Below are 23,531 nucleotides of genomic sequence, written 5' to 3' on the forward strand. Positions count from 1 at the left end.
TCCGATCACTCGAAATAGGACTAATGCCTTAGGATTACACAAGACAAAATTACTAAAGAGATGGGGGAAGCACTAGAAATCACGGCAGAGTTGCAAGAATGATTCTGACAGTTTAAACAAGTTAGCAGGGTAAGGATAGAGAGTAGGATAAGGACAAATGCAAGACAAGATAGGCTGTGGGTTTCTATGGGGTGGCGAGTTATACTCACAGTCCACTTTTTAGTTTGGGAATTTTTGGACCGTCAACGGTTCTGGTCACTACACGGCACCGCACCTGGCAAACAGCTGGGCAGTTCTGGTCACCGGATGGCACTTCTGGAATGGCAATTCTGGTCACTGGATAGTAAAGGTCAGCTGGATGGCAGGTTTGCAACGGGCATGCAGTTAGGGGGCAGCAAGCCAGGCTGGTTCAGGATGCTTCGCAAAAGAATACCAGAGCTTTCCCCTTTTTAATGGGAGATTAGATGGTTTTCAGATTTGATGCCTTGCTGGGAATAGGATCAGCACTGCTTAGGTTTTGCAGTGGGCCCTGGAATAGGGTCAGCAATGCTTTGGCCTTGTAGTTGGGATCTGGAATCTGGATGGATGGAACAAGAATGCAGGAACGTCAGGAAGAGTGTGTGTCTAGAGTCTTGTCAGAGACTCTTATTTATAATGCATAGTGACATCATAGACTATTTTGCTGGGCCAGCTTAGCTAAGCCCGCCTCTAAACAACTGGTTTGGACAATCAATGTTGGTTGCCTCCCCTGGGATGTGAATCAGTTCAGGAGGTTGCATTTTATGATGTAAAAAGACTTCCCACAGACCTTTTTGCCAAAGATCTGTCATACCAGAATATACACATTTGTACAGTTGTGGCACATCAATAAATGACATAATCAGTTTAAATATTTTATGTAGAGCACAGCTGTCCAATCCTGCAATCTGTGAGACATTGTTTTGCCCTTTTATACTTTTTTGGTCATTTTCAGTGTGAAAAATTCGGCCTAAAATTCCATAACTGTATACATGGGTGTGGATGATCATAAGGGATGTATGTACAAACATGTGTATTTGCAATATGGGTGCTTTTCTTGTAATCCGCAATACTTTGCCATTTCTGTCCCCAAAGTGTCAGTGAATTCTACCATGTCTTCAATGAAATCCCATAAAATTATATTTAAAACTGTGAACCTTCTACATTTTTACTAATTCTTGCTGCAGAGATAAAAAAAGTCTTTAAAGTTTATTTATAAAATAGTCTTTGGAAGCAAATGGCAGTCCTTTTTCCTGCACTGGACCATTTTGTTTTCTTTTTCAGATGCCACCAACGGTCACTTCAGCCCTGTGTGGGGTGGGGGTTCCCAGTTTGATTGAAGGTTTTATGGCCCTCTCCACAAAAAAAACTTGTGGAATAAAATAGCCCATGTATGTATTTTCACCAGCCACAAACCCCTTCACATTGCTGGTAATGGCAGGCTTTCCTTCAACAGTTTACTTTTTAAATGGGCATTTTTCTCCTTTAGTTTTGTAAAAGCCCATTTTTACATATGTGTTGAAAACTGCTAGCATTTCTTTTCAAATTCGATTTTTCCATCTGACTTCCCCATATTGCCTCGCAGCCATAGTTCTTTTCTTCTAGGCAGTAGTTTATTTGAAGCACAGATGCATTGAAACTGACATGGCTCAGATAGCTGGAGTCTCTTTTGAACTACTGAGCTTCGATACATTTGTAAAGAAATTAACACGTTTTCCCATGCAAGTAAAAGTGAAGTTCCTTGTTGACTTCTCTCAGAGTTGGTTTGACATGGCCAGTCATTCAGAAATCATGCCTGGTTTTGCTGAGGCACAATGAGATACTGGGCATGGCAGGGTCTTATTAATCACAGTGATTTAAGGAAAACAGATGGAAATAGCGTCAGCAGCATTATTTTAAAGGTGAAAAGTTTCCTTTATAATGGAGATCTTGGGCTGCATTTTCACTCCATTTCTTTTGTACAGGTAAGAACACACTGGCACGCTCCCTTAGTGTGTCCCCTTGTTCCATCCTGCCCCTGTGTGCTTGGCAAGAAGGTGCAGCCATCTTTTTGTTACTGCAAAATACGCAGTTTTGTGGCCATAGCGCTCACAGGAGCCAGCACAGCCATCTTGCTGTTTCTGCGCACATGCAGCTTGGTGATGTGGGGAAATACTGTTGAGTGGGTCAATATATCCCACAATGACCACAATAAACTGATAACATGCCTGTACTATACAGTACTATTTTAATTTGTACTATACAGTACATTTTTAATTTATATAAGTGCAAGAATTCTGCAGTGCATGTTCTTTAAATTCTTTTTTGAATGTGTACATATATACAACGTAATTCATGTCACAGTATGAATCACAAAAGGCATACACCACCTCTATACATATGACACATGCAATATGAGCTGATGACACAAAGCAATGCGCCTACATGAGCTGTAGCACAGGCAACAATCTACTTCTCTTGCCCAACACAAATTCACTCTCACATAGGCCCTACTAGCAGAGGTAGCCTATTACTCAATAGTGACCATCAGGTGATGCACTGGGAACCTCCAACATCGATGAAACAGATCTACAAAAATATATCATCCTTTCGCCACATTTAAAATAGAGGCGTCCTGAAAATGCTTACATTTATTTCATAATGAATTCCAAAAGCAGGCCAAGCTTCTTTTACTTTTCCAATTAAGAAATTATATGTATCACTTTCTTGCACTAGTGACTCTAACTCATTAGGTTTTATTGACCTCTTCATTTTTTGATTGTGTAGTTTGTCATATTTTCGTCCCGAGGACAGACAGATGAATAAAACTAGATAGCTATAAACAAAATAAAAGTGACCAATCGCAGTCCCACACATAAACCCCTACACTCCTGAGCCTGTTTAGGGGCAGGATGGGCTTGAGGTAAAAGCAAGGCCTCCAGCAGGGAGTTGTCACAGTGGTTTGGGAGCTGGGAGAGGGTGGAGGCCTCATGAAAGAAACTGTGGGAGGTGGGTAGAGAAGAGGAGGCAAGGAAACTTTGGAGGAGTAGAGGAGGTTAGAGAAAGGTGCAGCAGAGTAAGGATGACACAGAGCCGGGTAAAGAGAGGGGGCATAGCAGATAATGGAGGAGGTAGTGGAGCAGAGTAAGGATAACGCACAGCCGGGTAAAGAGAGGAGGCATAGCAGATAATGGAAAAGGTAGTGGAGCAGAGTAAGGATGACACAGAGCCGGGTAAAGAGAGGAGGCATAGCAGATAATGGAGGAGGTAGTGGAGCAGAGTAAGGATGACGCAGAGCCGGGTAAAGAGAGCGGGCATAGCAGATAATGGAGGAGGTAGTGGAGCAGAGTAAGGATGATGCAGAGCCGGGTAAAGAGAGGGGGCAAATCAGAAAATGGAGGAGCTAGTGGAGCAGAGTAAGGATGACGCAGAGCCGGGTAAAGAGAGCGGGCATAGCAGATAATGGAGGAGGTAGTGGAGCAGAGTAAGGATGACGCAGAGCCGGGTAAAGAGAGGGGGCAAATCAGAAAATGGAGGAGCTAGTGGAGCAGAGTAAGGATGACGCAGAGCCTGGTAAAGAGAGGAGGCATAGCAGATAATAAAGGAGGTAGTGGAGCAGAGTAAGGATGACGCAGAGCCGGGTAAAGAGAGGGGGCATACCAGATAATGGAGGAGGTAGTGGAGCAGAGTAAGGATGACGCAGAGCCGGGTAAAGAGAGGGGGGCATAGCAGATAATGGAGGAGGTAGTGGAGCAGAGTAAGGATGACGCACAGCGGGGTAAAGAGAGGAGGCATAGCAGATAATGGAGGAGGTAGTGGAGCAGAGTAAGGATGACGCAGAGCGGGTAAAGAGAGGGGGCATAGCAGATAATGGAGGAGGTAGTGAAGCAGAGTAAGGATGACGCAGAGCCAGGTAAAGAGAGGGGGCATAGCAGATAATGGAGGAGGTAGTGGGGCAGAGTAAGGATGACGCAGAGCGGGGTAAAGAGAGGAGGTATAGCAGATAATCGAGGAGGTAGTGGAGCAGAGTAAGGATGACGCAGAGCGGGGTAAAGAGAGGAGGCATAGCAGATAACGGAGGAGGTAGTGGAGCAGAGTAAAAAAGAGGATGGTGAGAGGGAAGAGCTGCGGAACAAGGACAAGGTGCTGAGGATCCAGGAGCAGTCGCTGCAGATTTAAGAGTAGAAAGTGTAGAGGAATGCAGTGGAAAGGAGAAAAGAAAGGAAGGATAGAGAGAGGAGAGAACATGCACCATAACATGGATGTTGTTAAGGACGGTGGTAGTAGATATCAACATGTGGCAAAGTCTTGTGTGGGTACAAGTAGGATACTCTGGCAGAGTCAGAACAAAATTAGAAGTACAGGAAAGGGCCCATAGGCACAAAACCAGGGAGATGCAGAGAACAGCCTACCCAATCCTACAGCTTGTATAAAGTGTCCAGCCTGTGGTGGATGATTTGGGTTTCATTCTGGCTATGCCACGCCCTGTCTATTGCTCTGACACAGGCCTAATATGTAGGTGTATGTGGCCCTGAGGCCAGGGAAAGTTCTCACCAGAAACTCAAGACCAGGCGAAGAGGCCTGAACAACAGAGTAGATTCAAGAAAGAAGTTTGGAGACACTCCAAACCCAAGGACTGACGCAGACTGCTTCATGAATTTTCTTCCTGAAAAGGACCTTGATGGATGAATTCAAGACACTGAGACTTTACTGTTGAACCTAAGATGCAGTAGTTTATCCTTTTCTTTAGGTGCCCACCCATATAATGATCCCAAATAAAGTCTTGTTCTTAAGCTATACCTTCATTTCTCCAGCATGGGGTCTGGCATGGATTCAAATGCTCATGAATATTCCATGTCATCAGGCTGGGAATCCTCAGTAAGAAAAGAAAGCAGCATTGGTTTAAAAGCTAGAATACTGCCTTTCATCTTGTTATCCAATCACTGTAGACCGGGTCATACTGCACCCATCCAATGATGATTGTCTCCCTGACTCCCGCCCCATGCGGCCATCTTCAAATTCTTACTGCATGTTTTGGTGCAGGGAGTCCTCGAGTTTTGCTCTCCGACCTTTTTTCGATATTTGTTGTTTTTTTCAATGAGAAATATCAACATTTTTAGATTTTTTTTTTAAACCGCTCACGCTTAGTCATTTCCAGTAACTATTGTTCTCCAGCATGGGTCTGGCATGGACTCACATGCGGACCCACCCTCTGTCCCCGATGGGGCTCTTCTGGGTTCATACTGGCCCCTCACATGCTTCCAATCTGAAGATGGACACTGGGGCGGGACTCAGAGAGGCGGTTGTCATTGGATGGGAGTTTTTTCTTTTCTTACCGAGGATTCCCGGCCTGACGACGGGGAATATTCACGAGCATGTGAATCCATGTGAATCCATGTGAATCCCTGCCAGACCCGATGCTGGAGAACAGCAGTTACAGGTAGGTAACTTGTTCTTTATTATTATTTTTATTATTATTTGTTAAATAATATGTGTAATGCGCATCACGCCCGCAGGCCTCAGTGCACAGGGAATGAAGGAGCAGAGTCAGTGAGAGAAAGAAGATTCAAGCTGGAAATCACACAGGAAAAAAAATAACCTGGTTGTTAGAATTAAAGAAGTAGGTTTTTAGTGCTTTCTTGAGGCAGGTGAGGCAGGCGATAATACAGATGTGAGGAGAAAGGGAGTTTGACAGTGTGGGGGTTTAAAAATGAAAACAAGCCCCTCCATAATTTGTTATCTTTGTCTAGGTACAGTGAGTTTGTTAGAGCCACAGCAGCGGAGGATACGCCTCGAGGGGGCCTTTTGTAGCCGATTTGTAAGATAGCCTGGATCTTGCCGCCCTTGCATTTGTGGGTAAAAGCAAGTATTATGTGTCTAACGTGCATTGTTATTGTTCTTACTTAGCTCCGTGTCACCGAGTACATACCCTGGGTGGGATTCCAAGGGCCTACCACCGGCTTTACATACCTGCAGACTACATGTTCTTACTTGGCTGCATTTCACTGAGTACATACCCCGGGTGGGATTCCAAGGGCCTACCACCGGCTTTACATACCTGCAGATTACATGTTCTTACTCAGCTGCGTGTCACTGAGTACATACCCCGGGTGGGATTCCAAGGTCCTACCACCGCCTTTACATACCTGCAGATTACATGTTCTTACTTAGCTGCGTGTCACTGAGTACATACCTCGGGTGGGATTCCAAGGGCCTACCACCGGCTTTACATACCTGCAATTACATGTTCTTACTTAGCTACGTGTCACTGAGTACATAGCCTGGGTGGGATTCCAAGGGCCTACCACCGGCTTTACAAATCCGCAGATTACTATCAGCCAATGTTTCTCTCCACACAAGAGTTTCAAGTAAAAATTGGAATAAGAACCCACATTTTATTTCATATTTTTATCTTTAGAAAAGAGGTGAGCAAGCACTTCCTTTCAATAGAGAGAAGAAAGATGTTCTTTGGGTACTTTGGGAGGAAGTGAAAAGTGAACATCTGTGATGCGCACCTTCTCACCACCTGCACTATTTAATGCATGAAGGGCTTGGCTCCAGTGCATTGGACAGAACCTGTACCGCGGCCGCAGGATCCACTGCAGTTCATGTTGCATTTCCAAGCTCTTGAAATAAAGAGACATGGAAAATAAACTCTGATGCAATGAATTACCTCTGGTGGTATTTCAGTAGATATGCTGCCGCTAACACTACAGCAGAAGTCATCCTGTAACAAGGAGCTGACACTCAGATTACCGCCAGTGGTAATGGTAGTTACAGGCATCCAAGCCGGTATGCGAGTCCCAGTAAAGGTCCCATTATTTCCTCTGCTTGGGAGAAGTGCTGCATGGTTGAAGTGCTCCGCCATAGAGCATCTAACCTGAAACTATAGCTCGCACAGACCGCCATTTTGTGCCTCTGAAGCAAAGTACACAGACTGGTTCTCCCATCCTGCGTTATCACTACTGCTGGAAAAGGCAATTCACCAGGCTCCTGGTGCATGTGCCCAGTGAAGGAGCTGTGGGAATGAGCTCCAGGCTTAGGATCTCTAAAGGACTTTAGAACCCGCCATAGGCCATGGTGGGCCCAGGGGAAGCAGCGTATGGGATATCAAACAGCCTCCTAAATCTCACAGCATTGCAAGCATGGATAGCAGCCGGAGGGAATAATCCTAGAAACAGACATAGAATAAACAAAATGTACAGAAGAGAAGGAAATATACAGCAGGAATCCTTGCACGATAGCAAAAGAAATCCCAAAGGGAGCGAAAACAGAAGGGCTGTGGATAGGGGGGCATTTGGTGCCAGAGCAAAATACATTTTATTTTGCTGTCCTCCAAATAGACCATTATGGGTTCTTGCCTGATGGGCCATCATGTTGTGCATGTGTTAGCATGTGTTTCCTATGATCACCCCAATAACGAAAGCATTGCCCGCATTCAGAACATTGATAAGGTTTTTCTCCAGTATGTATTCTGTAGTGGATGAAAAGACATGACCTATAGGTGAATGTTTTTGGACATTCAGAGCATTGATACGGTTTCTCCCCTGAATGTATCCTTTGGTGACTCACAAGGGTTTCCGCTTTACTTAAGTATTTCTCACATTCAGTGCACTGATAAGGTGTGGGCCTCTGTGTCACCACTGGATGTGTCAGAATGTCTCTGCTATGACTAAAGTTCTTTTCCATTTCCACATGCATTTTCTGGTGCTTTTTTAAAAACTCCATCCGCGCAAAACTCTGCTTACAACAAGTACATTGGTAAGGCCTCTCTTTTGTATGTGTTCTCTCGTGTTTGGTAAGGACGTCCTTGCGACTGAATCGATTTCCACATTCAGAGCATCTATATGGCCTCTCGCCTGTATGTATTCTATGATGTACAATGAGATCTTTTCGTGTACTAAATTTCTTCTCACACTCGGTACATGGAAAAGGTCTTTCTCCTGTATGTGTTCGCTGGTGCTCAAGTAAACGTTCCTTATAGCTGAAGCGTTTCACACAGTTGGAACATCTATATGGCTTTTCCCCGGTATGAGTTCTCTGATGGCTGATAAAATTGCGACTTTCAGTAAAGCTTTTCTCACATTCAGTGCACTTATACAGCTTTACCTCTCCAGTGTGGCTTCTCTGGTGACTAACAAGATGGTGGCGTTGAGTAAAGCATTTTTCACATTCAGTGCACTTATATGGCTTTAGTCCTGTGTGGCTTCTCTGGTGCCTGATAAGATTTTGACTTGTAGTAAACCTTTTCTCACATTCTGTGCATCTATATGGTCTCTCGCCTGTATGTACTCTATGATGTACAAGGAGTTCACTTCTTGTGCTACATTTTTTCTTACACTCGGTACATGGAAAAGGTCTTTCTCCTGTATGTGTTCGTTGGTGCTTTAGTAAACTTGCCTTACTGTTGAAGCATTTCACACAGTTGGTACATCTATATGGCTTTTCCCCTGTATGAGTTTCCTGGTGACTAATAAGATCATGACTATTGCAAAAGCTTTTCTCACATTCAGAGCACTGATATGGCTTCACTCCTCCTGTGTGGCTTCTCTGGTGCCTAATAAGAACGTGTTTTTTAGTGTATGAGTTTTCACATTCAGAGCACTGATACGACTTTACTCCTTTGTGGGTTCCCTGGCCACCTGATGTTCCTTGATGCACATTATTAAGTACTGAATTCTTGAGGTCATGTTCGCTGTTCGTTGTCTTCCCTGGTTCCTTTTGCTGATTTTGAATGCCCGAATGTACTCCCTTCTCAGAACATTGGAATTCCTTCAGTTTTGCGTTTGACGATGAATTGCCGCTCTGAGCCACTGTTTCAGGACATCTTGCAGAATTTCCACATTTTCTTTCTCTCTTCTCTGTTTGACGGCCTGTTGGATTAAATGAGAATCCTGTGATTAGTTCTATAAGTGTGTCTATAGATATGAAATAAGCTGTAAAATATAAGCAGATATGGTACATGAAGAAACCCTTGGGTGTGTTTGGTAGGATATTCTACAAATATCAACAAATGCACCGTGAATGCATTCACACAGATCACGCATGTCTTGCTTCACTGAACCTTCATTTGGACCTTTGCAAGGATCCTGATCTAGGCGCGGCTGCCAGGATCCTGATCTAGGCACTGCTGCCAGGATCCTGAGCTAGGCGCTGCTGCCAGGATCCGGATCTAGGCGCTGCTGCCAGGATCCGGATCTAGGCGCTGCTGCCAGGATCCTGATCTAGGTGCTGCTGCCAGGAACCTGATCTAGGCGCTTCTGCCAGGAACCTTATCTATGCGCTGCTGCCACGATCCTGATCTAGGCGCTTCTGCCAGGAACCTGATCTAGGCGCTTCTGCTAGGAACCTGATCTAGGCACTGCTTCCAGGATCCTGATCTAGGCACTGCTGCCAGGATCCTGATCTAGGTGCTGCTGCCAGGATCCTGATCTAGGCGCTGCTGCCAGGATCCTGATCTAGGCGCTGCTGCCATTATCCTGATCTAGGCGCTGTCACCAGGATCCTGATCTAGGCGCTGTCACCAGGATCCTGATCTAGGCGCTGTCGCCAGGATCCTGATCTAGGCGCTGCCGCCAGGATCCTGATCTAGGCGCCGGATATGTTCAGTGAATAACGACACAAACCCCATCACAAGAGAACTTGCATTAATTATGAGGCGATGGAATACATGCAGGAATTCATTTAGAAACATTTAATTAAAACACAAATGACATCTGGGCCTTGATTAGAATCGAACGTTGGACATAAAATCGTTTTCCAGATATTTCCTAGCAATATAAAACTAAGCCATATTCAAATGTGATTTATTTCAAACAACACAATTTGGAAACACTATTAGCACCTTAAGGAATAAGAATTTTAGTGCATACAAGTTTTAGTATTTTTATACTGTATATGGCTATTTAGGTTTGCATATTATCATATTATGTGCATCATTTTAGGAAGATTTTTATTCAGTTTATAGTTTATGAATTCAAAGTAAACAAAATTAAAAATAAATAAAATAAGTAGTTAAACGCATCAACCCGTCACTGCTGAACTATTTGAACGTTCTGAGTGGACCATTCTTCATCACCGGTTTACCCCGATTCCTCAGGTGTATCCTCGTGTTGTGTCTCTCCTCCACTCTGATGAGGGAGTGGTGGTAGCTTTTTGAAGAACGATGCATTGTGTGTGACCCTTTTGTCACATCTCTCAGCTGTTATCATGGACACGTTCCTTTCTGTCACCAGCACAGGATTTCGGTCGAATGTGGGGTTCCTTTCCGTTGCATTGATTGTCTTACCCCTTTTGCCCTGAGACACGTGTCTCTCGCTATCCTCTTGGGGCAATCCCGTACTCACCTGCCTCCCAAACGCATCTCCCAGTGGTGCTGAGGGTTGTATTTCTGTAGTCTCTCATTAACTGGTAGATGGTCTGTTCCAATGGCTTCTTAGTGATATTAGATATACGGATGGCCGCCATAAGGTTCACCATAAAGCGTTCAACTGCCCCATTCACCTGGGGCCACAATGGAATTTTTCTCCTGTTATGGAAACCCATGTATTCCACAGGTGCTTTCAATTCAAGACCGTGAAAGGAAGTCCATTGTCCGATTTCACAATATTTGGGATGCTATATGTTGAAAATATTCAGTCAAGTGCAGGTATAACCGCTGACATCGCCGTGGACTGGAAGATTTGAATTTCTGGGTAGTGGGAGTGTTCATCCATAGCCCCCAGTATGTATGTAACGGCTCAAAGAAATCGATGGCCATTTCCACCCAGATAATTTCCAGTTACTGCGTCATGTTTAACGGTTCTGGGTATTGTGATGGTTTACCAGATCTCGTCACATCTCCCCGGGGGGAGCCCTTCCCTATGAGGCTAGGGAGGTGAGGCCACTACCCAATAATCCCCTAGGGGTGGTAAAAAGTGGGTGGACCTCACAGAGAGAGACTGCCCTCATGGGGATAGGGATTCCTATCCAGTGAAAGACCTACCTAACCCTTGCCCCGGAAGCCTCGTCTTTGTTGACTCCTTCCCTTTCACAATTAGATACTAATACGGTGTGTTATTGTGAGGTTTCCACTGTCTCATCTGCAAAGGCCAATATCACTAAGAGGAAGAAGAACAAAGGAAACATACAGATTACTAATGGAAGGAATCATCCAAGAACTGTGACGAGGTGGCCACTGGAAGAAATGAAGATCACCTGAGAGACATTGACAGTAAATGCTGACGATGCGCTGGGGCGGGCCCTGCTGTAAAAACTAAACAGGAAAGAAGGACTGGGGGAATTGGGAAGCAGGAAGAGCAGCGAGAGAAACTGGCATCCATCCTGCTTTGCCCAGGAAGTTCAAACCTGCAGCAGTTTTATAGTGATCACATCGAAAAAATAGGATCGACAAACAAAAGCATTGAATACAAACCGTCGAATGCAAAATCACCCACAACCTGTATTTTACATGTAAAAGTGCAATTCCATCGAAACCAGTCCATCCACTTTATATACATGGACTGGTTTCAATGGAAATGCACTTTTACATTTGAAAAGTAGCATTTCCATGCTTTTCTTTGTAACTTTATAACGTTACATTGTTAGGCAGAATCCAGTGCAGTTCCCTTAGGGAGCACTACACCAGATTAAGACTACAGGTATGAGCAAGAAAAATCTCCTTTGGTATCAGTCTGTACCACAAAGATTTAGTTGGTAACTGTGGCTAAGCAGTCAGACTTATCTCAAGAGGGAGATGACCAGTATTCAGGGTTTACACAATAGGTATTACAGTACTATGGCACAAGGAAAGAGAATATATAGATTTATTTTATACACATCTAGTTCAATATATCAATCACAGTTGATAAAGCAAGTTAGGCTTAGTCAAGGAAAAGTATATACAACTCCCTAGTCAATTGTAGACAAGTTTGCGGTAGAGTTAAAACTGAAAAAAACGGCACAGTGAAAACCAACTACAAATGGCACTCTAGCAATTTAGCGAAAGGGAGGGAAAGCACAAGTTAAACCGAAATATCTTCAAACACCCCCTAGCAACACTTCCCTGAAGTTTTGTGAACAAGTAATGCACAGTAATACTTTAGCAGAAAGATAAGTAATTGAAAACTGAGCAAAATGGCACTTCACAAGTTAAAACAGTAGAAAGGAAGAGGGGTTTAGAAGATTCAGGTGTATCAACACATTTCATATTGAAAATCAATCTGGTGAGAGCAGATCTAACAAATCAGCCAGAGTCAATAGGCCTGAGCCAGAGTCAGCGGTACAGGACCAAGAGCTTAGGAGCAAAAATGTTCTTGTAGCTGCAGTCAAGTCTCTGATTAACGAATGGTGAAAAGGTAGATGCAAGGCGAAAGACAATGTTAGACGAAAGGGCGGCCAACCCAACAAGTAGATAAAGGATTTAAAACACCTTTAGGGCTACCATGCAGAAAGGGAGGCCTGGCGGAACAAAGTACCTTTGAATGAAGAAGTGGCTCCTGCGGTGGCGGTTGTTCCTGGTAGTTCCTGCAGTTGGGGGGATCCAGCAGAGGAAGAGAGGCTCTCGTCGTAGAGGAAGGTTCGAGAAACCGGCGGTATGTTAGAGGCTGTCAGAAAAAGTGGTAGCCTTGAACAATGGGAAAATCCCATAGGAAAAAATTTGCGGTCAGATATTTACAGTAGTAACCACTGCCACGAGCCAGAAACTTTAGAGAGAGGGACTTTACGGTACCCCCTCGAAAATGAACCTAAGGGAAAAACTATTAACCCCTTCCAGTACCTCCATAGTAAGATGGGTTGTACTGGTTAAGTTCATAAGATTTGACTAATAAAGTCAATGGGGATAGTAGTCAGTCCCAGGGTATGGAGTCTATGTTTGGGGGTCGCTACGACACCCCTGTGTCACTGCACTGAGGGTGCTGTGTAACACATGTGAATAAAGATGGTTCCTATGGGGAAGAAAAAATCCCATAGGCATTTGTTAGGGAGAATTCTCTGTATGGGCTAATTTCCCAAACCTAGTGAGTCCCCCAGCAGCTTTGCTGGATTTTTGGGGTTTATTTTTTTCTCCTGCTAAGAGTGAGACTCTTTTACTCCCATTCTTAGGCATGATTTGAGAGTGTTCCTTTGACTTTATATGTGTTTTATGGGCTATGGGGTCTTTTACTCCATAGGGCTTCATGTGTTTTGGTATGTGTGTTACACAGCACCCTCAGTGCAGTAACACAGGGGTGTCATAGTGACCCTCAAACATAGACTCCATACCCTGGGACTGACTACTGTCTCCCAGGGCATGTTAAGTCACCATTGGCTTTGCTAGTCTTAAATTGTGAACAGAACCAGTACAAACCATCATATTGTGGACGTACTGGTAGGGGCAATTCGATTGCCCCTGGGTCTGTTGTTCGAGGGGGCACTGACAGTCCCCCCTGATCGAGTTTTGGCTGGTGGCAGTGGATACTACTTTCTATATTCGACCGCAAATATATTCCTATGGGATTTTCCCATTGTTCGAGGCTACCACTTTTTAACATAGCCTCAGACATACCGCCGGTTTATTTATTTAATATTAATTCACTGGTTGGGATTTTTTGCCAGAACTCGGTGCCAAAATCGCGTCTGTGTTCGCTTGTGTAACTCCAAACCCAAGTCGAGCCCTTTGTTCTACTTTTGGCGGGCTTCTGCACAGAAGCCCTCCAAAGTGGTGCCACACTGTCTGGGTATCACAGGGGGTGTGGGAGGGGGTTTAGGCACCCTGGACTGAGTTGCCCCGGCAACTCAAGTCGCACTCTTGTGTGATTGGCCCAGTGGTGAGCGCCCCGGCTCACCACTTAGCATGTTTGAGTGATAGCTAGGACTGATGAATGGGGGTTTGCTGCATAAAAGCAGGGCTTTGGGGACTGGAACTTCAGAAGTCGCCACAGGACCAAAGAATCCAAAGAGGGAGAAGCTGAGCCGACCTGAAACGACGACACCACCAGTGGAGCCCTGCTGAATCGCCTCACCACTTCCCGACGACAGAGAAGATCTTCATTCCGGAGAGTCTTCTTCCTTTGAACTGGTGGGGATAACCAGTTCGCCCTCTTTTCGCCTTCCTGGATCGTCCCGTGGTCGAATCGCCTGTGCAAAGCACCCCGGCGTCCGGATAGCCACATATCACCACTACCGCGAATAAAAGGGTAGTACCTTTTAACCGGGAAACTCTGTGGCTGGTTTCTTCCCTGGCAGTGCAAGGACCTTCAGCTTTCCTCCACGTCGAGATCTCCTCTTCCTCTGGACGAAACACCGACTTGCACCCGCTGCCAGGAACAACTGCCCCCGCTGGAGCGTTCTCACCATTTCAGGTACTGTGTCCCGCCTGGCCTCCCTTGCCACAGACTGTTCGAGGTGACCAGTAAATCCTTGACTCTCTAACCTGGGTTGGCCTGGGGCCTGTTAACTAACTTTCCCTGAACTGATTCCACCCTTTTAGAACTATTTACAAATACTTTTAAAGCATTACTCAACTGTGTGATCTTGGGCACATTTCACCTTGCTCTCTCTAAGAGTGAGCCTGGCATATGAACTTTCTTGCTCTCCAGTAGACTCTGCCTTTCCTGACTTACTGTGGTTCTTTTAAAAGTGTTGGTATTGTGTGCTTTCATAATTCTGCCTTTTCCCTCCCTTTTTAAATAACTAATTGGAGCGCCATCTTAGGTTAAGCGCTCACCTCTGTCTGCAAATAAGTGGTGTTTTAACTAAGACTTGTTCAATAAGTAATTAGGGATGTATATATATTAATAGTGACTGTTTTGAGCTTGCTTGCCATATAAGTGCCAGTGTATTTTACAAGTGTGTTTTTAAATAAATAATTATATACTTTTATACCAAAGCTCTGGTCAGTGTTTGCTTGTGCTACTGTATCTCTGTACCTATTGTGTATGCTCTGTATACTGCCTAACTCTTCTTGAGAGAAGTCTGACTGCTCAGCCACAGCTACCAGGTAAATCTGGGTGGTACAGACTGCTACCATTTGGGTTTACTGCCAACCACCTGTAGTCCTAAGCCTTTTGCAGTGGTCCCTAAGGGAACTGCACAGGTTTCTGCCTAACACTGATTGTGCCTGATGTTACTACAATATTGACCATGATTCCAGCCTCAGCTACTCATTTTAGTGTTGTGGATTTCAAGAATGCCTTTTTCAGTATTGCTGTACATGTTGACAGTATATATTTGTTTGCGTTCATCCTAGGAGGACGCTCGTTTACATTTACTCGTGTGCCACAAGGGTACACTGAGAGTCCAAGCATTTATAGTAGAGCTTTGTATTGTATTTGTATTTATTTATTTGTATTGCGCATCAAGACCCTGTGGCAACTGAGCGCATCTCTTACATGTTATAAAGTTTGCATTGTACATCAAAAGATATCTCCAATTTACAGCAGCATACAGTGGCAATTGTCATAATAGCAGTAACTATACCATGAGCAGGAAAATATATACAGTGTCATAGTCATAGAAGAAAAAGCTTAATTAAGGTCCTGTCCCAGAGCCCTGCTTTAACCTTATTCCTGAAGATCGTAAATGAAGGCTCGGATCTTGTAGTGAGAGGGAGCGCCTTCCATTTTTTGCAGCAAGGACAGGGAAGCTAACTCCACCCGCCCGTTGTTGGTTGAAACGTGGCATGATAACACAATGGGCCTCATTACACGGAAGGTGGTAAGGGTTAACGGTCACAGTTAATGGTAACGGTGACCGTTAACCCTTACCACCTTACTACGAGGTCCCTTTGCGGGTTGGGGAATTTAACGCCTGCTTTTTGCAGGCGTTAAAACCCAACCCGCTAAGGGACCTCGGAGCTAATTACGGCACCGCAAAATTGCGGTGCCGTAATTAGCGCCTTCCCCATTCCCATAGAGCCCTATGGGGCAGAAATGGGAATGGGGAAGGGCAATGGCGGAAAGGGGATTTACGCCCCTCCAACCTTGGAATGGGGCGGTAAATCCCCTTTCCACCAAGGCGGTGCCGGTATTTTACCGGCATGAACCATGGCGCTAATAGCGCCATGGTTCTCCGCCGTCCGTGTAATGAGGCCCAATGTGTTTGGGCTGTTCTACTAGGTCTTACTGATGTATGGCGAGTAAATGTGTCACAGAGGTAAGAAGGTGCTTGATTGTTTAGACACTTATGTGTTAGTGAGAGTGTTTTGAGTTCAATTCTTTGATTGATATTTAGCCTCTTGAGATTCTGTCTAGCTGTGGAGATATGATGTTTCCTTGGGATATTACAAGCTGATCTGACTAAATTATTCTGAATTACTTGCATTTTGTTTGTATTCTGTTGTGAAGTACCTAAATAAAGCGTGTTGCAATAGTCAAGCTTGGATAACACTAATATGCAGTTAGTAGTGGATAGGTAGGGGCGACAGGCTGTAATAAGCTTGCAAGTGTAAGCTGTGGACGATGCTAGTGCATTAGTTGTCTGGTGAAGGATAATGACGCGTCAATGTAAATACCCAGTGTTTTAACATAGTGTGCTACATTGATTGTGTTGCCATCGATGATAAAAGTTTTAAAGGAGGTATTTAGTTTGTTCAATTGGGTAGGAGACCCGAGTAAGAGTAGTTCGGTTTTATCGTCATTTAGACATAAACCATGATTAGCCATCCAGATTTGTATAACGCTATAGATGTCATTTAATGTTTTACTATCTGCAGTTTAATCACCAGTGATAGGGATGAGGATCTGGGTGTCGTCCGCATAGTTAGTATACGTGACACCCAGATGGTCAAGTATATCAAATAAAGATTTGGTAAAAACATTGTAAAGCGTCGGTGATACACAAGATCCTTGAGGGACACCACAAGAGACAGGCGAAGGTAAGGCTGAAGCGGACGGAGCAAAGACTTGCATGGATCGGTTATTAAGGAATGATTTAATCCACATGTTGGCTTTGTCAGAGAAGTTTGCGGCTGATGACAAGTGCTTACATAGTATATCATGGTTCACCAGGTCAAATGCTGCAGATAAGTCCAGTAATAATAGCAGATTTGCCTTTATCTTTTAGGATCTGAATCTTTAGATCAACAAGTGCTGTCTCTCTCCCATGTCTGGGTCTGAACCCTGATTGTCTTAGGCCTAGTAAGTTATTAGCTTCCAAATATCGCTGGATTTGGAAATAGGCTGCTCGATCAAGTATTTTCAACAGGAAGGGGACAGTAGTAATCGGCCTGTAGTTGGATGGGTTATTAGGGTCAAGCGTGGGCTTTTTTAAAAGTGGTAGTACCCATGCGTCTTTCAAGCTGGTAGGCACAGAACTAGTGGCAAATGATGCATTGATAAAAAGTAGTAATGAACGGAGAGAGCACAGTGGCAGCTTCTTTGATTAGTGTAGCTGGGCAGACATCGCCTTTGCAATTAGATGGTTTGAGTTTAAGTATGATCTGCTCTACTTCTTTAGTGGATAGAGGTTTAAAATTAAATTGTGGCAGTGCTGCCATGAGGGGAGATAGAAGGTTGAGAGGTAGGGTGTTATTGATGAGGATTTTTTTCATGTTGATCTTGTCAAGTAGCATTGTAATTTTGTCTTGAAGCACATTTTGTATATTAGCACACCATTGGATATCTTTAATGCAAGGGTCAGGTGGGGGGGCAGGTGACTCAAGTTCTTTTAGTATATTGAACAATTCCTTAGTATTTTAGTTTGCTTTGGCTATGCGGTCATTATAGTTATCTTTCTTGGCTTGGACAATGGCTGTCTTATAGTTAAATGATACAACGCTGAATATATTTTGTTCTGTGCAGACGGAAAGTTTTTCCAATTCGACTCAGCTGCGCGTTTCTCTTTCCTAAGGATCTTTAAGTAGGGTGCGTACCATTTGTTTATGTGGGCAATTGGCTTTGACTTCTGTAGTTTGAGAGGGGCTAGCGTATTCATAGCTTTAGCCATTGTCTCATTATATAGATTCACTAGGTCAGAGGGGTCAGAATGTCTGGAGTTAGGATGAGTTATTCGATGTAGTAAAGGTATCAGTTTTTCTAAAGTGAGGTTACATTTACTTCTTGTCATTAATGCTGGGGCTTTAATGGGGGTAGTGCAAGTTACAGTCTTGTCGATAGAGAAAGTAATTAGATGATGGTCTGTCCAGGCCAGAACCTTGATAGTGCAGTTGAGTTCCGCTAACCAATCTAAGGTGCAGCCCTTATTGTGCGTTGGGCTGTTATGCGATGTGTGAACCCCAGCTCCGACATGGTATCTTTAAGGGTGGAGGCTTTTGCATCTTTAGGATCATCAAAACCTAGATTAAAATCACCTAGAATTAGAACTTGGGATTTACATTTAGTGTTGTCTGACAATAATTGTGATATGTCATTTTCAAAAGTAGTGATGCCGCCTGGCGGTCGGTAAATCAGGTGCATAGTAATGGTGGCAGTAGCAGAGGTGGATAGTTTGACAGTGAGTATTTCTGCTGAAGGAAGGTGGTGTTTGTTAATCATTCTCAATTCTAGCACTGTTTTATAGATGAATGCTACACCGCCTCCTTTAGTTAGATTTGAGTCTCTGTCAGCACGAAGGATGGAGTAATTGTCGGGTAGAGTTAGTGCTAGAGCAGGGCCTGATGTAGGATTCAGCCATGTTTCGGTTATAGCAATAATATGTAGACCGTTGACAGTCAAAATGTCAAATATGTCCAAGGCATGTGCTTGGATGGACCTTGCCCTGCTTTGATAACATTTGGGAGGTTGTTGGCTAGTTGTGTTGACATTTTACTTTTGTTTGTCATTTTAGGTAAAGGTATATCCGGAGTAGCATTTTTTGCGTGACAAGTTTTGTGATAACATAAACTTTAGGAGTCGAGTGGCGTTGAGTTCTAGAGCCGAGTCTCCAGTTTCTTTGTGGAGTATTACACTGTCTAGTAGTATTATTTATAGATGGGCAGTTCAATGTTGGGTGAATGGACCTGGTAGGATCATGTGTAGGGTAGGCCTTACATGAGGAGTTTTGATAAAGGGGAGTATCGCTATAGTTTTGGTTGATATTTAGTTGAGGGGGAGTAGAGAGGGGATAAGATGACATGTTAATACAAGGTTTTAGGAACGTGGTTGGCGGGATGTCTATCGAGGACGGCAAGTTTGTTGTCATTATTAGCGTAATGATCAGTGTATAATAGTATTGTTGGCAGTCCATATTTAGATAGTTACCAGTTGTTGTCCTGCAAGTTGAATTGGATGTGGTAAAACCTTTAATGATGCTAAGGAGGCCTAAGAGTAATAATAGTTGAAGGGACCGTTTGTATGTTATAACCTAGACATTAGTCACGCTAGATAGGATTATACTGAAGCAGTATGGCTAGCTAACACAATGGATATTTTCATAGAATACTGACATTATTAACTAAGATTAAGTTAACATGGGTAGCTGTGTGTTAACACAGTTGGCAGGCAGGCAGACTAACCTTCGTTGGTCTAAGAATCACCATAGGTTTGTCTAAAAAAAATCACGATGGACAGTCCCAGGTACAAGCATAAGCAGGTCATGCAGCATTAGTTGCGCAGTTGTCATACATGGGGCTAATAAGACTGAATGGCTAGGAGCAAAATATCTGACAGGTGAGTTCACATCTAGCGCACGCATAGAAAGGCTGATAGTAGCAATTTACTAGGCAGTATTCAGAGTTTTCAGAAAGAGGCAGAGGTGACAATAACAGTTCCGTAGTGGGTTAGTTAAACTAGTAAGCTAGTAGAAAGTGATGCATTTCAATGTAACCGTTTACATGGCATGTCATTATAACAGGATCAATCATCATTAATAATATTGCCTGTCAGTTCTGGGATAAAAGTACATTGATCCACGGTGCACCAGGTTGTCGAGGGAAAATAGACATGGATTGATGCAGCACTATGTATATGAACATCAAGGAAACTCAGACAATACACAGTGCCAGCCTGCAACTACAGTTGCCAATGATGTTCAGTTGTGCCTGAAGGGTCTTTACGCAGCCATATGTAGCTACAGTTCATAAAGTGGGTGAAAGTTTAGTATTGTGCTCTATTACAGGGCTAATCGCAAGCTGATGGGGCATATAGAGTACTCACATGTTCGCTTCCATCCGCGGACAGCCCACAGACAGCCAATGGGTCTTAGGAGCCGGGCCTTGGGTGTCAAGATCTCTGCTTCCAAAAGGTCTGGGTTTTCCCAACTCCCTTGGAAGCAGATCCATAACCCAGGTTCCGAGTGCCAACCAGTCCCAATTGGGACCTTTTGGACCCAGTCCTGGCGCCAGTGGCACCAGGCTCATAAATATGCCCAGTCCCAGCGCTGGAAGCGCCGAGCTCATAATGCTTGGGTGGACTTACCCTCAGCAGACCATGCTGCTTACTTGCCTGCCAGTTGAGCCTCTGATCCTCTTCTGTTTGGAACTACTTTTCCTGTTGGGTGGGGCTTGAGGCCCTCCCTAGATTCAGAACACTGGAACTCTTCTGGAAGGCAGGAACTCTTTTCTTACCAGGAACTCTTTTCTTACTTAGGCGTGGCTGTGGAAGGAGACACCTAAGCACTACAGGAGGCTATTTAAACCACACCCGGTGGATGAATCTTGCTTTGCGTTATTCTGCAACCTCTGCAGCAGAACGCTCATCGTGTCTTCTGCATCCGGTCCTGGGCCTAAGGAAAAAGGCTTACCATCCTGAATCCAGTCTTCAGCAACACCTATAAAGACAAGAAAGAACAGGTTAGCATTCCGGCATCTGAAAGGCAAAGGCTTACCATCCTGAATCCAGTCTTCAGCAACACCTATAAAGACAAGAAAGAACAGGTTAGCATTCCGGCATCTGAAAGGCAAGTTTACCAACTCTTCGCACGCTCCGGAGGCCTTCGGCGCTGCATCCCGCATCTGAAAGACAAAACAAGGTGCGTTTAAAGACATTGGGGAACTTTAATACTCACGTGCCATTACTCCTTTCCACATCTAATCCAGTGGGTATTCCGGCACCCTGCAGCCGCTCCGAACTCGTACCTGCAAAATAAAAAGACAGTTAGAGCGCATAGTGAAGCAGGCAACAAGCGCTTACTTACGTGCTTCCAGGCGCTTCTATTCATCACACGGGCTCCATCTTCAACTCACTTCAGCCCGTCATCCGCCATCGCCGGAACCCTGCAAAACAAGAGACATCATTACTAAAGACTTTAAAGACATTTGAATGACTCGAAACTTACCGTTCGTGCAGTAAACGACGGACAGCAGTCCTCTGAAGTCAAGAGGCCTGCGCTACCTATCCAGTGAAGAAACTGGTTACAGCACCCTGCCCCGAGGCAGATGGAGAGCTCGGCATTCACTTACCTAAGGTGAGAGCGTTAACCTTTGGGGGTCTACAGGAGAGGAGAAGAGGAAAGAGATAGGGACACCCCAATAACCCCAGTTCATTAACCCCATATTTTCTATCTGCAGACATCTTACTCTACACGTCAGGCATACAGTGCACAGAGGTCCAGCCCAAAGAGCCAACCGGGTGCTACACATCACCTTTGAAGATACGGTAGTCGCCCAGTCAAGACCGGCGCCTCTGCGAGAATCAGGTGAGCGTTACATTGGGTGAGCGGGACACTGGCTTTCGCCTTCCGGTGGCAAGAAATGCAGACAGAGGGCCAATCATAGCATTTTTATGTGCTGCTCTAGTTGCTAGGCAGCATGAACCATGGAGGTGGCGGCCATTTTAGCATGTATCAGCAGCCAAAATCAATACGAATTTTCACGTAAACACATGTGTAGTTGCCGACGGAACAGCTTGATACACTTGAGTTACCTTCTACTTGCACGTTGTTACAGTATGTAGACGATTTGCTTCTAGCTGCAGATTCTGAAGTTGCTTTTAAGGAGGGCACAGTGTTGCTGCTTATTCATTTAGCAGAACATGGGCATAAGGCTTCATTAAAAAAGTTTCAGTATTGTCAACAGGAAGTTGCCTATTTAGGCTATCTCCTGTGGAAGGCGGGAAGAAGACGGACACCTGAACGGATACAAAGCATCTCTAGCATGTCTGTCCCAAATACACAGAAAGAGGTCAGAGCCTTGATAGGCATGGCTTCATACTGTAGACAGTGGATCCCGAAATGTTCATTAATGATAAAACCTATGTTGGTACTGACAAAGAAGGGCATTTCTTTGCCTTTTCCGTGGAACATGGATTGCCAGAAAGCTTTTCATCTGCTAAAGGCTGTGTTGTGTTCAGCACCAGTTTTGGGCACACCAAATTATGAAAAAATCTTTGTTATATGTGCATGAATGTGATGGATGCGCTTTGGCTGTTTTGACACAGGAACATGGGGGCAAGAACAGACCGTGCGGTTATTTTTCATCCACGTTAGACCCTGTTGCATGCGCTTTGCCGAGATGTTTGAGAGCTGTAGCTGCTGCTGCTGCATCCGTGAAACAATGTAAGGGTATGGTTTTAGGTCATGCTTTAACCGTGATGGGACCCCACTCCGTAGACGTTCTATTAAACAGAACGCAGACGCAACATCTCACATCAGCACGTCTAACTAGGTACGAGCTGATTCTATTTGCACCGCATATTTATTCAAATTAAGAGTTGTTGCTCATTAAATCCGGCCGAACTATTGCCTCTTCCACAAGAAATTGATTGCAGTGACAAAATGTCACATGACTGTCTCTATACCACAGAACCAGAGACTAAGGGCAGAATTGACCTAAGCAATACACCTTTAAAGAATCCCCAAGGGGAGCTGTTTTGCGATGGCTCCTGCTTCAAACATCCGGATGGTACATCCACTGTTGCTTACGCAATCACTACATTAAGCACTATATTGGAGACCAAACTAATTCTGCATAATTCTGTGCAGGCCGCAGAGATTATTGTGTTAATTAGAGCTTGTGAACTTTCTGAAGGGCTTAGTGTGAACATATACACGGACAGCCAGTATGCCTTTGGGGTAGTTCACAACTTTGGTCGACTATGGGCTGAGAGAGGGTTTTTGACCTTGCATGGAACTAAGATACAGCATGGCACTCTAATAGTTTGGCTACTTTCAGCACTTGCGCTTCCTACACAGTTAGCAATAATGAAGTGTGCAGCACAGCAGAAAGTAACGGACGATGTTGGAAAAGGAAACGCTTTTGCTGACAGAATAGCCAGACTGCCACCAATTTGCATTCCAAAATGTATGTGTTAGAACCAACAAAAGGGGTCACTAACACTTGTGTGATAGATGAAGGAATTGCTTGCATAAAAGAAATTCAGGCTGACGCCACTACCAATGAAATTAAACAGTGGGCTGAGGGTCCAGAAAGTTTAGATGATGAGGGTTGTTGGGTAGATAATGAAAAACAAAAATGGATGCTACCCAATGCCTATGTTACCGCTATGGTGACAATGGCTCATGGTCAAACACACATATGTGTCAAAAAGATCTGAAAATTGTTAGATGCTGTATGGTATAATACCAATATTAAAAAACCTGCTGAGTGTCTTGTCCAAAGTTGCATGGTATGCTTACAACATAATATTGGTAAAGGTACATTGACACCAAAGGGTAGTTTTGGTCCCCCCTCCATGCTGTTT

General features: G+C 44.3%; 1 protein-coding gene across 1 annotated transcript in view; it reads right to left on the reverse strand.

The window, feature by feature from the left end:
- Positions 1 to 880: 880 nt before the first annotated feature.
- Positions 881 to 23,531, reverse strand: part of LOC138491091 (zinc finger protein 271-like) — a 71,101-nt gene continuing 48,450 nt past the window's right edge. Inside the window, exon 2 of the mRNA XM_069617402.1 lies at positions 881 to 8,870. Within this exon, the coding sequence (XP_069473503.1) occupies positions 7,345 to 8,870 (1,526 nt within the window). The 3' untranslated portion in view covers positions 881 to 7,344. The remainder of the gene's footprint in view (positions 8,871 to 23,531) is intronic.

This window comes from Ambystoma mexicanum, chromosome 10 (assembly GCF_040938575.1).
Source record: "Ambystoma mexicanum isolate Mex_15411 chromosome 10, UKY_AmexF1_1, whole genome shotgun sequence".
NCBI classification, from domain to species: domain Eukaryota; kingdom Metazoa; phylum Chordata; class Amphibia; order Caudata; family Ambystomatidae; genus Ambystoma; species Ambystoma mexicanum.